This window comes from Dermacentor andersoni, chromosome 5 (assembly GCF_023375885.2).
Source record: "Dermacentor andersoni chromosome 5, qqDerAnde1_hic_scaffold, whole genome shotgun sequence".
NCBI classification, from domain to species: Eukaryota; Metazoa; Arthropoda; class Arachnida; order Ixodida; family Ixodidae; genus Dermacentor; species Dermacentor andersoni.
Window position 1 is genome coordinate 101,966,174 of NC_092818.1, and position 13,521 is coordinate 101,979,694.

The window sequence follows — 13,521 nt, forward strand, 5'->3', positions numbered from 1 at the left end:
ACCAGACCAGGGTGGTATTTGCCCTTGTTGCCATGTGTGCTTGTTGCTGTGCTTCTGTTTGTTATCTACATGTGCAGTGTGTATGAGCGGGTGATTTCTTGCATGACCTGGGCCATCTGGAGTAGCATACTAGGCGCATGGCCATGTAAACGTCTGCAGCGTTCATTAAAGAATGTCTCTCTGTCTGCCTTGAAGCACGACGCGAGTTATCATTTATGCCGACCGAGCTGTTGGAACATTACTTTTTCGTGGTACCATAAGTTGCTGCAGCATAGGAAATAGGCAACCGCGCGCACACGTCACAGTTGAGGCGCGATCCCCCCCCATCCTGCATGGGCTGTTTCTTTACACTTTTCTATCCTCTTCCCCAAAACAGCTTTTTGCGTGAACGAAACGTCACTCAGTGACTTTGGAAATTGCTGCCAGAGCGACAGGAACACGGCAGGAATGCCTACGGAAGAATCCGGGTTACTACCTCGACACAGACCTTACTACCTCGGTTACTTTGGGTCATCCGTGCGCCTTCCGCGGACAACCTGGATGTCGTGGCTTTCAGATTCAGGCAGCAGCAGCCACCGCCGCCGCATTCCGGCACAAGTGAAAGGGAAAAAGGCGTCTCTCTGTCGAGGTTCACGTTGCACCTTAGGCAGTCGACTGCTCCTTTTACCCGAAGAACCACTCCTTCGTTCTTTAACGTTGGTTCTTTCCATTGCAGCGCTTTCTCATGGGCTCTGTACATATTTACTCGGAGAGTACCGGAATCCGCAGAGAGCACAGGACGCTTTCACATACAGGCATAACTCACGAAACTTGTCACCGTGTCGCGCAGAGAAGAGAATCGACGCCGTCGAGTGTATGGGAATGTGAATCTGGCAGTTCGTGGAAAGAGGCTCGGCTGGCAGAGCGCGTGAAGGGTGTCACCCGCGCGAGCGTTGGGAACAGCGGGAACAGCAAGAAAACGTGTATCGGGCGGCCGTTTACGTGCTGCGACCAGCGGGTGCGTGTATGTGTGTGCGTGCGTGTGTCGAGAACTCTCCACCGCGCTTGCCAGCAGTCGCCCGCCCGAATTTCTTTTCCTCCGCTGCGGTGTGAGGTGCGCGGCGGCGTGCAGTGAACGGTCGAGCGAGACGAGTGGAGGGAGCCCCTTTCTTTTTGCCAGTCCCACGGAAATGGGTCACATTCGCTTGGTCGCGCATGCGCGCACCGCCCGTCCCCCCCAGCTCCGTCTGGCCCACAGAGTCGTCCCACGGGGGTGCGGGGGACACAGCCGAGGAGCAAGCGCTGAAAACTTGCAACGCGCCCGGGCGAAAGCGAACGACGCCGTCATCTGGTCGGTGGTGGTTGGTGGTGGTAGTGGTTCCGCGCAGAGCAGCTTTCCTGGACGGCTGCCGCCTCCGTCAGGTTGTCTCTCACCTGTGCGCACCTTCTCCGCCGCTGTGTGGCCTCCACTCTCGCCTTTGCGCGTTTTACATTTTTTTTTTTACTTTCTTCCGTTGTGAATTGCTCTCTCCCTGCGTGTGCGTGCGTGCGTGTGTGTGTCTGTGAGTGCGACAGGAGGAGAGGTGTATGACGAAGGGATGGAGAGTGCGATGCTCTGAGTCTCCGCAAGCGGCTGCCGCGATCTCGCCGAACCACCTGTAGCCAGCGAGAGCGCGTTGTTTGGCCGGCCAGCAGGACAGGCCGCCAGTCAGTCGGCAATAGGGGGGTCCCATCTCGGACCGCCAGTGCGTTTGTGGTGTATAGCTGCCGTGCTCCGGGTACTTTCGGGATGAATGTCTGGATAACCCTGCTCGCCCTGATCGTCACCTTGCAGACCGGTGAGTAGCAAACGATGTTACGCCGTTGACCGCCACAGGTCTCTGTGTTGGCCGCCGCTCGAAAACCGGGGCTTGTTGGGGGGTGCACGTGGACACGAAATGTCCGCTGCCTAAGGACCATATGGTGATCCCCCCCCCCCCCCCCCCCTACTAGTTTCCCTCGCATGGGTGAGGCGTCGCTCCGACGAGGTGGTTTTCGAATCTGTGTCGGCGGCTCCGTTTTGTTTGGCTTTTGGCTCCGTTCGGGACTGTCTGGATTTTTCCCGAGCTGGCTGGCCCGACTGGCCCTGCGGGGGGGCCTCCGCACGTTCTACTTTTGAGGTGCTTCCGAGATGATGTCATTTCCAGCAAGGAAAACCATCGTTGCACCGAGCCTTGTCTGCACTCTTCTTGCTTTTTGTGCAATGACCATTATGTGTCCCAAAGCTGTGAATGTGAACGTTTAGCGGGTTGGTTGCCTAATGTACGAAATCTTTAACGTTGAATCTTCTAGGGGGAGTTCCGAAGTGATGCGAAGACCCGTATCGCTTCTTCGTGGTCCAGTTCTTTTCCACGAATAGAGACAGGCGAAGAAGAAGCCTGGATCAACTAGAGGTTCAGTGGTTGGCGCTGCGGCAAAGTGGGCTTATTTTCTCGTTCGGTATATAGGAGACGCGAAGCGCCTGTCACCTCTCGCTGTTTATAAAACTACAGCGTTGTCACGTGCTGGCAGCAGAAGGTGCCGACATTGGTTTAGTGCCTATAAGCGCGCAGGTGAACAAAACATTTTGATGCCTTTTTGTGTGAAGTTTCTCCCCTGTCCATCGCGTCTACAGCACGTCTTAAAGCACTCCTCAATGAAAGTTGTTAGACAGTTTCAATACAGAGATATAAATCGTTATTCTGCGTTATACTTACGGAGTGGGGGGGATAATACGAGATTTCATTGTTCATAGGTATGACCGCTGATGTTTCAGTTGCCTTGAGGAACAGTGTAATGATCCCTATGGTTGTGTCACAAGCTTATCGTCCTTCTAAAGGTCCCATGCACAGGCCACATCGCGCATCACAGTGTAGCACTTGCTGTAGGGCAAGATGTAGTGGTGAACAAAATAGAAAAAGAAAATACGATGTGGGTACCAAAGTAAGGGAAACAGCTGAACATTCCAAGAAGTTTCAGTAATGTGGAACTATTGCAGGGCAGTGTAATCACGCTCTGCCTTCTCTACTCTTACATGCAGTGTTTAAGAATGACTCGGTGTCTCTTAGTGCGTCGTAATCTGTTTTCTCGAGTGCCGCCGCCACCAAGGACTCCGGAAGTCGGTGCGCCTTGGGGGATTCCCTTGACTCGACGTGCTACAAACCGCTGCGTCCGATAGATCTACACAGTTAGTATATGAGTGCGCGTAAGCGTCCTTTCCTGCCTAGTGTCATTAGTCGCGCGCGATGGTTCGTGCGAATGCGGACTGCAGCCTCTGCGAGCGCCATCGCGGTCAGCCGTTTTCTCTCGGTGCTGTAGTCCTTCCGGCACTCCGGCACGCTCTCGCAATGTAACGGTCAATCTGACGAGCTCTGTCCGACGCTGGTCACGCCCGGTCGCTGGCTAGCTCGCTTCGAGATGCCTCCGCGAGCCTTGACGAACCGGCGTCGCGTCCTTGAAACGAACGACTGAAGCGGCAGCTCCTGTCGATTCCGCGAGGCAAAGGTGCCGTTACAACTTAGCTATATACATAAAAAAAAGAGGAGAGAGGGGTTGGGGCGAGTATGCTTGATCGCCGGTTCAGAGCGCCAAGGTTATCCAGAACCAGCGCTACCTGTTTGTACTTTGCACATCTTCGGCGATGTCGGCCGGCGCCTCGCTGTCCGCATTGCCGTGGTGGCACCGGTGGCTGTTTTCGTGGCGGCGTTGGCCACGAGCTCCTTGTGTTGTATTCACTACACGCACTTTCATAACGGTTCTTGCCTTGCACGCGAGGGGAACAGGAGTGGGGAGGGGGAGGGGGCAAGGTGAACCTGACGTTAAGAGTGTTTCGTAGAGTCCTGTATTCTCTAACTTTATTCTTTTTTTCTTTCCACATTCTTCTTATATTGCGCGACCCTTTAAAGGTCGGCTCGTGCCAGTCGTCTAATGACTTCACCGGCCTTTTCAAACCGATGTGTGGCCCCTCTTGCGACAACGGGCAATTTTCGCACCGGCGTGGTTGCGTCGGCATGCACGGGCGTAGCTGCCTTCTGGATCTGTTTCTTTTTTACGTTTGCATTGCGCCATCTGTCCGTGTAGCCTAATAAAACTGTCTGTGCTGTTGGTGGGTTGTGGGTCTACTTCGAACAGCAGGACATTGACGAGCGCAGATATTAGAATATACCGAAATGCCTGCTCGTCGATTCAGAGAGAGAGAGAGAGAGAGAGAGAGAGAGAGAGAGAGACAGAGAGAGAGAGAGAAGAGGTTGGTTGAAAACTTGTAGGGCGAAGTATGCGAAGACCGATCAAAATTCTCGAGGAAGCCTCAAAACTAAACTACACTATATATATATATATATATATATATATATATATATATATATATCAGAGTAATGAGGAAAATATGCATACAACACTACAGTTTGTAGAATTGTGCTTTCGCAACTAAGCTGACGGCTTTCCGTAGAAACCCTGTGAGCTCCGAATGGCATTACGAGAGGAAATGTCTCTGTGCTTAGGCACGCGCCAGGGGGATTTTTCTCAGTCAAGTGCATGAGGCTTTCTGGGAATGTTGTCGTAACTGGCAGCTGAAAGTCGGCTCGCGTCAGCTGTGCGTGTCTTCGCCTCATCCGACACTCTCACTATTAATTTATTACCCCTATCCTTAGGGATTAATTACGTGACGGGGAAAGTATAGTTACTATGGGCGCTCAGGAGGGCGCATAGTATGGCGCGTCAACTTTATTGCAGGTGAGTGAGTGAGTGAGTGAGTGAGTGAGTGAGTGAGGAAGCTTTATTGCAGGTTCGCGTCCTCGCCGGACCTGCAATAAAGCTTCCTCACTCACTCACTCACTCACTCACTCACTCACTCACTCACTCACTCACTCACTCACTCACTCACTCACTCACTCACTCACTCACTCACTCACTCACTCACTCACTCACTCACTCACTCATTGGACACGTGGCTATCCTTGCGCACGTTCATCTGTAGTCTCTGCTGACTGGCGAATTGCTCCGATTCCCGTGCAACGGTTCCTGGACCATAACATTTTTTTTTCTGTATGTAGCAAATTCTTATAGGGTCCATCCCCGGTAGCATACGCATTCCGATATTTAAAACGCATTGTTCAAACTATACGTACAAGTAAACTGGCGCGCATTATTCTTTGCTTTTTCTTTGCTTTTTATCTCTGTCACTAAGAAGTCGGCAGACATCCTGATAAAAAACTCCTCTTATTTGATACAAGTTTGAAGCCGTATTGTGCGGATAACACAATATGATGTCATATGTGACTAGCTATCACGTGTGCGCTTGCCAAGCAATTCTGACAAGCAAGGCACTCCGACTATTTCAATTCCGCTGGCAGGGACCTGACGCTGTTAAAGAACTTCATTTGCTTGCTCGCACAATGAAGCAAGCTTTCTGGAGCTCTCCGAGCGCCTGGACCCTTTGTTACTGCTTGCAAGTGCCAACTAGCCGTACCCGCGGGGATGAAGCACTGCGCTACCGCCTATGGCTCGGTGTGGCATTTACAAAACCGCATTCCTTCCGTCTTGAAATGGCCGATGCACCAATGTGCGACATCTGCGCTTCTGAAGAAACCGTCAGGTACCTGTTGTGAACTTGCCCCCGTCGTCTAGCGCGGACTATTACAGACCCCACAAAGCCGGCTGGATTCTAGCAGAACATTTTCTGAAACAAGAATTCTTGGTCCCTGGTAACATCCGTCGATGGCGCAGAAAGCTATTCGGGCGCTACTGCAGTTTTTGAGGAACACTGGCCTCAGTGAGCAGTTGTAATACTACTGTGTGCGCTCAGCGATCTGTCCCACTTTTACTCTTTCTGTTTACCCTTTCCCTTACACCCAGTGTAAGGTAGCAAACTAGGCGCCCGTCTGGTTGACCTCCTTGCCTCTCCTCACTTTGTTTTACCACTCTGTCCCTGATGTGCCCAAATAAAGCGAAAACTGCAGAGGAAAACAGGGGCGCGACGCGTGACTTGTCGATGGATGGAGGGACAACTATGACGTCCGACTCCGCGGAGATTAAAAAAAGAAAACGCGTAACATGTTCTCATTACGCGAGTGTCAGATAACGGTTTCACATCTTGTTGCTCCGGCCAATGTAGGTCAATCGAAAGCGGCTGTCATCGCACGCTTGCAGGAATTAGAATCGTTGGGCAATCCATTTAAATAGCTGATGACGCAAGATGACGGCAACTGCTTCGAAACGCGCATTTATTACTTTCGGTCGTGATATAGACACCAATTACTTCAACCGTGGCGTCAAGCCAATTCACCTGTTCCGTTCAATCGTATCTGTTCGGGAAGACTTAATCGCAGCTCTGCGGCGTCTTTACTACTCATTGTTTCTAGAACGGAACATGGAGGAAACCGAAAAAAAAAATATTTTGTCTAGGCGAGGTCTGTCAGCTCAGGGAAAGATTTAGACAATAAATTCGAGGCATCACGGACGCCGCAGGGTTGTTTGCCAGAAACAGGAGCGCGGCAGCTTTTAAAGCCATTTTTCTCCTCCGCGCTGAGCAATTGATTTGGAACGCTGCTCGCGGATCCATTTGTTCTGACCGCTCGCATTCGACATCAATCACGCGGTTTGTAGAGAACGCTATTCGACAAGGGCCCAGGGGACATTTCGGGCTTTCCGCGAACCACAATCTCCGAACAGTTGATACGAGGGATGAAATGTGAAAAAAAAGAAAGAAAGAAAGAACAAAGAACCTAATATTATATCCGCTTAACGTAATATACTTTGGCCGGAACAGGTTCTTCGAACGACAGACTGTTGGTTAATATATTGGGGTGCTCTCACGGTGCGGTTTGGATATGAAGGATAATGATGTGTGCAGAGTGAGAAAGAGACAGAAATGTGCATATACGGGTGCACAACCATGAGCCACTGCTGAAGCATCGAGTCTAGTGTAAGGCTAGTTCAATTCCAGCACATTCGGGCTTGGGGGGATGGCTATATGGCTTCCGAGACTTTCGGTGGCCTTGGTGTGCGCGGTGAGCGGCCCGATCTCTAAGGCAATCCAAATGATGTCCGCCACAACTTACGCTCGAAGAGGTCAGTGCGCTTCGCAAGCAGTCAGTCCAGGCGCAGTGTTGCATATTCAATTTTTTGAAGAGTGCCTTCAGCACATCAAATACTAATTTTCTAGTAACGCTGAACACAGGACGCGGAAGTAAATAGAGGATGAAGTACGCGTGCAAATTTTAGTGTGTTCTTATTCCGAACAACACGTGAATTCAAATAGTACCGTGCGACTTGCCACAAAATGCGAGCCAGTTTTATATTGCAAACGAAGACAAGAGCATGAATCACACCGAATTTGTAGAACAAGAGATCCGCCATGTTAGCCTGTTTCATTGCTCTTTTCTTTTTTTTTTGCTTTTGCCCAATCCGTCGAAATAGGTCATATTGAAAACTCACATAGCGCTTTTTCTAAATTATACGTTTGCGTACATTTTATTATATATTTAGTTGGAAGTTAACTTACGGCGCTCTTGTCATTTATTTATGGTCCAAGGCGCCAATGTTGCTTAAGTACACGTTTAATGAAATAATCAAATAAATCGACAAGGAGGGAATGAGAAATGCTACTGAAACGGGTCCTTACTGTGTCCAGTGACTCTATAAATGTTTTGCACAATCAATGAGGGACGAGTAAGAGTTCCGCTCGAAATTCGTTTAGAGTCCTTAAATATATGCAGTACGGAAAACGTTAGCAATTGCTAAAAGCATACTAAGCGTTTTACTGGAAAACACGGAGAATGTAAAGAGAAACGAATCCAACGTAGAAATAAAGGAGGCAAGACGGAAGTGTGCCATTCAATAGGAAATGCAGGAAAGGAAGAAGTAATCCTACATGTTTATAGAATAAAGGTGGCAATCTAGCTCATGATAGCCTACCTATTCTTCCACAAGAGCCGAGCAGATAGCCTATGGTGAGACGCCCGCTGTAGACGAAGCCCTAGAGGCTTCTTGCTCTTCGTGAAGGCGATATTGGTCTCTTTGTTAAGTGCTCGAAACGCAAACAGCGCGAGGGCAGCGCTGAAGTCTCGCATGCGTCGCTCTTTTTTGGCACTTCTCAAGGGCCATTATACAAGGCCCCCTCCGAACGTTGCGGTATCCCACGCGGCGCCCGCGCGCCCTGCGTGGATGGCAATTTCCAGGAGCCCCCCGATATTACTTCCCCAGCGGGTGTCTCATAGCCCAAGAAAACTGTTTCAATTTTCTCCTCGAGCGAGTCTGCAAGGAGGTAATTACTGGCGGTCTTTATTCAACACTTCCTTTTATTCCTTTCGTCGCGCGTCGAGCTTTCATTTCCCTCCTCGTGCTCGCTCAGGAGTCTGTCAGGTCAGTAGGAAAAATAAACACGGAGAAAATGAAATACTAAGAAAGAAAGGAAAGAAAGAGAGAAAGAAAGACCCGCATGGACGACGGTTGACCCTGCATAATTCGTTTTTGACGCCGTTATCTGTGGCTTAAAAAGGTCCGCAGCGAATGTCATTAGCGCCATTCGTCTGGTTGTCGGAGGTGCGCGGTAGGATGGTCCCACGCAGAAGTGTCCTCAGCCGGGCGTGCGTAGTTTGTTGCTGAATTTGTATTGTGATGCGCTTTTTATAGGAGTATTGAACTCGTAGCTTGGAGAAGAATGCAGACTGTTCCAACACCGGTGGGACAGCAGCGCGCATGAGCGTTCCCCTTGATGAGTGAGTTTGATTTGCGAGCTATTTATTGCATTACATATTTCCCAGAGAGCCTTTAGTATTATAGGTTGAGAGGAAGATTGCTTACCTTGACCTTGCATGTCCGTGGCTTGGTTGAGTTTGGCCTTGGATGCGAAGGTCCTATCCAAGACGGTAATGTTGTCAAATAAATACAGACTCTTCGAACAGCTCTCATCCGAGGTAGCAATTATGTGTCAACAGCAAACAAGCACTACCGCTTCAACGATACATTAAGTTCCATTTGCAAAGTTTACATGTTTTCTTTTGTTGCGGAACAGCACAGTTGTGAAGAAAATTGGTGTTTCCATACGAAGTCTATGTCAGGGCTTCGTTTCTGGCTTTTCGCTACAATCACTTTGATATGCGCATTCTCTAAGTAAGTAAGTAATGAATCAATGAATGAAGTCTGTACTTACTCAGATGTAACTACGTCGCATCGAATTCGCTTGCGTCGTTTTAAAGCCTATTTGCTTGAGGCACGTGGTGAGAGAAGTGAAAAAATTAAGAACACGATAGAACACGGAGGGCGGTGAATATCGCGCCCATAATTAAGCAGCTTTATTGCCCTGTGCAATCGGCTGCGCCAAGTGGTGCAGCAAAAGTCTTCAGTATACCGGCATCTATAGGGGGCCGTGACTCATGACAAATGATGCCTATTTAAGTAGGGGTACTCACCGATGCACTTGTAAACGGTGCCATGCAATTGGCTTGAGTGTAAGCGCTATGAATTTTCAGCCGGAAGTGGAAATTCATACACGTCTTGGAAGTAATGGCGGATGCACCTCGCTTAAGGCTTAGCCCGTCTTCCCAGAACTGATGCCCTGTCTTGGCGCATTGAGGTTGTGTGCAAAGCAGAGTGCTGTCGGACCCCTCCCTTTTTCTCTCTCTCGCTGTCACACATACGTACATTTCATTGTCGTGATCATTATTCTAATTTATATAAATTGCAGAACGAAAGCGATCTACGCTTACCCCTGGATTTAGTCAAATGCCTCCAGCCTGTGCTTGCAAAGTTGCTATTTTCATCACACTACCAAATTTTCTTCCGTTCCTCGGCTGCACTTTTGTTCTCTTGGCACTTATTCTGTAACTTTAGTAGAGCACCGGTATCCGCCCTATGCTTTCATGGCCTTCGCAACTCTCTTTCCTCCACTTTATCTAAAGCAGTCTATCGGCTACACCGTTCTCGTTTTTTTAAATCTCGAGCCACTTTACAGAGGAAGTCATTGCAAATTCAACGTCAATATGAAGTCAAAGGACGAAAACTGGCAAGGACAACCGCAGCCAATTGCACCTGTTTTCCTTTTTGGCGCAATACATAAATATGATCGGAAGGAAGTTTCGTATTTGCACCTGTGGTGCGGTATCCTCCTCGCCTATTTCTTCTCCTACATTATATTGGTACAGAAATAATTTCTACATTCATGGTCCGACCGCTCGACGAAGATGCGACCATGCGAGAATGAAGAGCACGAATTCGCATCGCATTCAGCTATATGCCTGAACGGCGTTTCTTTCTTCCCAGCGTATTTTGTTCCACAACAGAGCTGTTAACTTAAATCTCATTTATAAACAAACAAGCCTGCTTATTATCGCTGACATGAATCGTTTCGTTAAGCGATAAGTAGTAGCTGGTATCACCAGTAACATCAACTTCTCCTACATACACTTCAAACAAACAAACAAACAAACAAACAAACAAACAAACAAACAAACAAACAAACAAACAAACAAACAAACAAACACAGAAGCACAGAAGCACAAGAACACAGAAGCACAAGAACACAGAAGCACATAAACACAGAAACACATAAACACAAAAACACATAAACACGAAAACACATAAACACAAGAACACATGAACACAAACACACAAAAACACATAAACACAAGAACACATAAACACAGAAGCACAGAAGCACAAACAGAAGCACAAGAACACAAGAACACATAAACACGAATACACATAAGCACAAAAACACATAAACACAGAAACACAAAAACACAAACACAAAAACACATAAACACAAAGACACACCAACAGAAAGACACATAAACACAAAAACATATAAACACATAAACACATAAACACGAAAACACATAAACACAAGAACACATAAACACGAATACACATAAGCACAAAAACACATAAACACAAAAGCACATAAACACGAAAACACAAACACAAAAACACATAAACACAAAGACACATCAACAGAAAGACACATAAACACATAAACACATAAACACATAAACACGAAACCACATAAACACAAAAACACAAACACAGAAACACACAAACAAAGAAACAAGAAGTCGACAAAAATTGATGCGTTGCGTCAGACATTGTACACATAGACCTGCTAGGGAAACAATACGACATGCACAGAGTAGGTACTGACGTTCCTCACAGACGTGTACTGGCCTGCCAGTCAGTACCGTACCACCTAGGCTACTGCTCATGATACTGATAATGCTTTATTAGTTTCGTAAGTAAACAATTCAATTTCTTTCGACATTTTATTTTTCGATGAAACAATGTATTTCGTGAGGGGCCGCAGGCTTGGTTAGATGGCTGCGTGAAAATGCCTTATTCAATGCAAACTGGTGCGAGCTCTGGGCACTCGGTGGTTACTATCTGGAGAGAACCGAAGGAGGGAACGGGTACTTGGAGGGAGCGAGTCAAAAGTGGGCGGAACAGACTTGGTTACAGAAGTGCGCGACATTGACTGCGCGCCTACGGCCAGCCTACACAGGGACGCGCGGGCTGAATACACAGGCGGCATGGCAAACACTTCCGCTGCTCTAAAGGTGTGCTGCTGAGCGCCAATGTTAACGGAGTTTTGACTTCATGCAGTGATTATATATATATATATATATATATATATATATATAGTTATAACAGTACAAAGGTATGCAGGATGTCCTGCGTAACTAGGGCCAATACATTAAAAATCAAAGGCGAGTCGGAAGTGAATTGAACCGAACGCATACTATTCGCACTGGCCTATAGTAACAGACCATATCTTGTTTTCCCAATAATAAAGTAAGTTTAATTACGCATTTCTTTTAAATATTGGCTGAGGACCACAAGTATGATACGCAGATCTGTAGAGCACCTTCAAAAACCACCGATCCAGTTGTTTCCTGTACGATACGTCTCACGTAGTCCTTTATTTTTTCCGGGCTGCAAAGAAAGCCCGCGAAATATGAAAGACGCCACGTGACGGAGCGCTTGCGCAGTGGCATCGTGCTGCTCTCAAGTGTGCGTTCGGTGAACAAGGTCTGCTGCATCTTAACTGGTGACGGTGAAGCCGCAGGGCATTATGATGGTTGTAGGCAGCTGGCCCGGCGGCTCCCGTCGGATTACGGTGCAAATGCAGGCTGATGGCCGAGCTCTGCCGAGTAGATGTAGAACGCCCTGCCGCTTCCCCGACGCCAGACACGATGCAGCCGAACTGGCTAACCGAAGGCACGATACCACTGCGGAAGCGCTCCGTCACGTGGCGTTTTTCATATTTCGCGGGATTTCTTTACAACCCGGAAAGAAAAAAAAAAGGACTACGTGAGACGTATCGCACAGGAAACTGGATCGGTGGTTTTTGGAAGGTGCTTCACAGATCTGCGTATCATACTTTCGGTCCTCAGCCAATAATTAAAAAAATTGGGTAATTAAATTAACTAATGAGTAAGTTATGGGGAAAGAAACTATTGAGTTACTAGAGAAGTTTAGCTTGTCCGGTATTCGGGTAAACGCAGGTTGGGGCGATGGGGCGGAGATGTAAACGGGAGCGGCCTGCGTGGTGCAGCCACTTGGTGGCGCAGAGCTCAAACAGTCAAAAACAGCTAATATCGCATTAACCAAGTGTATTGTATGTCGCTGCTGGTACAAATGTTCGGCACTGGCCTAATAGAGTTGCTGCCAAAAATTTACACGCAGGTAAATGGGTGTAAATTCGAGTAAACGCCGCCTGCGTTTATCCGACTACCGGACAAGCTAAACCTATCTACTATAGCCAGTGCAAATAGTAATCGTTCGGTTCAACTCACTTCCGACGCGCCTTTTATTTTAAAATCTTAGCTCAAGTTACGTGGGGTACCCTGTACACTCGTTTTGCCTCTCATCACAAGTTGCTGCTGCTCAGAAATAATGTGAATTACTGCAGATCAACTCGCCTTTTGTTGTTGTTGTTTCTTTGAGAATCGCCTTAGGCCCAAATTTAAAAGCAACAGCTGCTTTGGAATTGCTGAAAGGAAAATTGGAAGTGTTTATGTTTAGTAACTCTACCTTGATTTCACCTTCTGCTCACTTAACTCGTTAAATTGCGTCTATGTGTTTTCCGCATCGTCTTTCCTTCAGTGAATTTTACTTGCGCCGGAGATCTCCCTCGCAGACGGTGAATTACTGTCTGCACGTTCATGTGTCTGTATTTGTGACGTATTTTCTTCGAACAAATTTGAACTTGAATTGTCTGTCCTCTGAGCGAAGGACGAATTCGCGCTCAGTTTCCTTGCAGAAATGCCCAGTAACATACGCATCATATAAGGGGAACCGTGCCCGTTTATTTAGTCGGATAACGCTGTGATGCAAAGAACTTCCTTCACGGTATATGCCCACCGCCATCCCCCTCAACCCTAGGCCGCCTTCGGACCGCTGCCGCCTGGTGAAGCGTATACTGCAAATATAGGCGGTATTGATCTTCACGTACAGTGTAATGCACCGGCGCATTGCGCCAGTACAAGTGAGAGCCTGCCTCTATGATTGGCGCGCCGACGTTGTTTGAACTGA

General features: G+C 47.9%; 1 protein-coding gene across 1 annotated transcript in view; it reads left to right on the forward strand.

The window, feature by feature from the left end:
- The first annotated feature begins 1,221 nt into the window (after positions 1-1,221).
- Positions 1,222-13,521, forward strand: part of LOC126530983 (uncharacterized) — a 107,828-nt gene continuing 95,528 nt past the window's right edge. Inside the window, exon 1 of the mRNA XM_050178328.3 lies at positions 1,222-1,817. Coding sequence (XP_050034285.1) covers positions 1,769-1,817 — 49 coding nt within the window. The 5' untranslated portion in view covers positions 1,222-1,768. The remainder of the gene's footprint in view (positions 1,818-13,521) is intronic.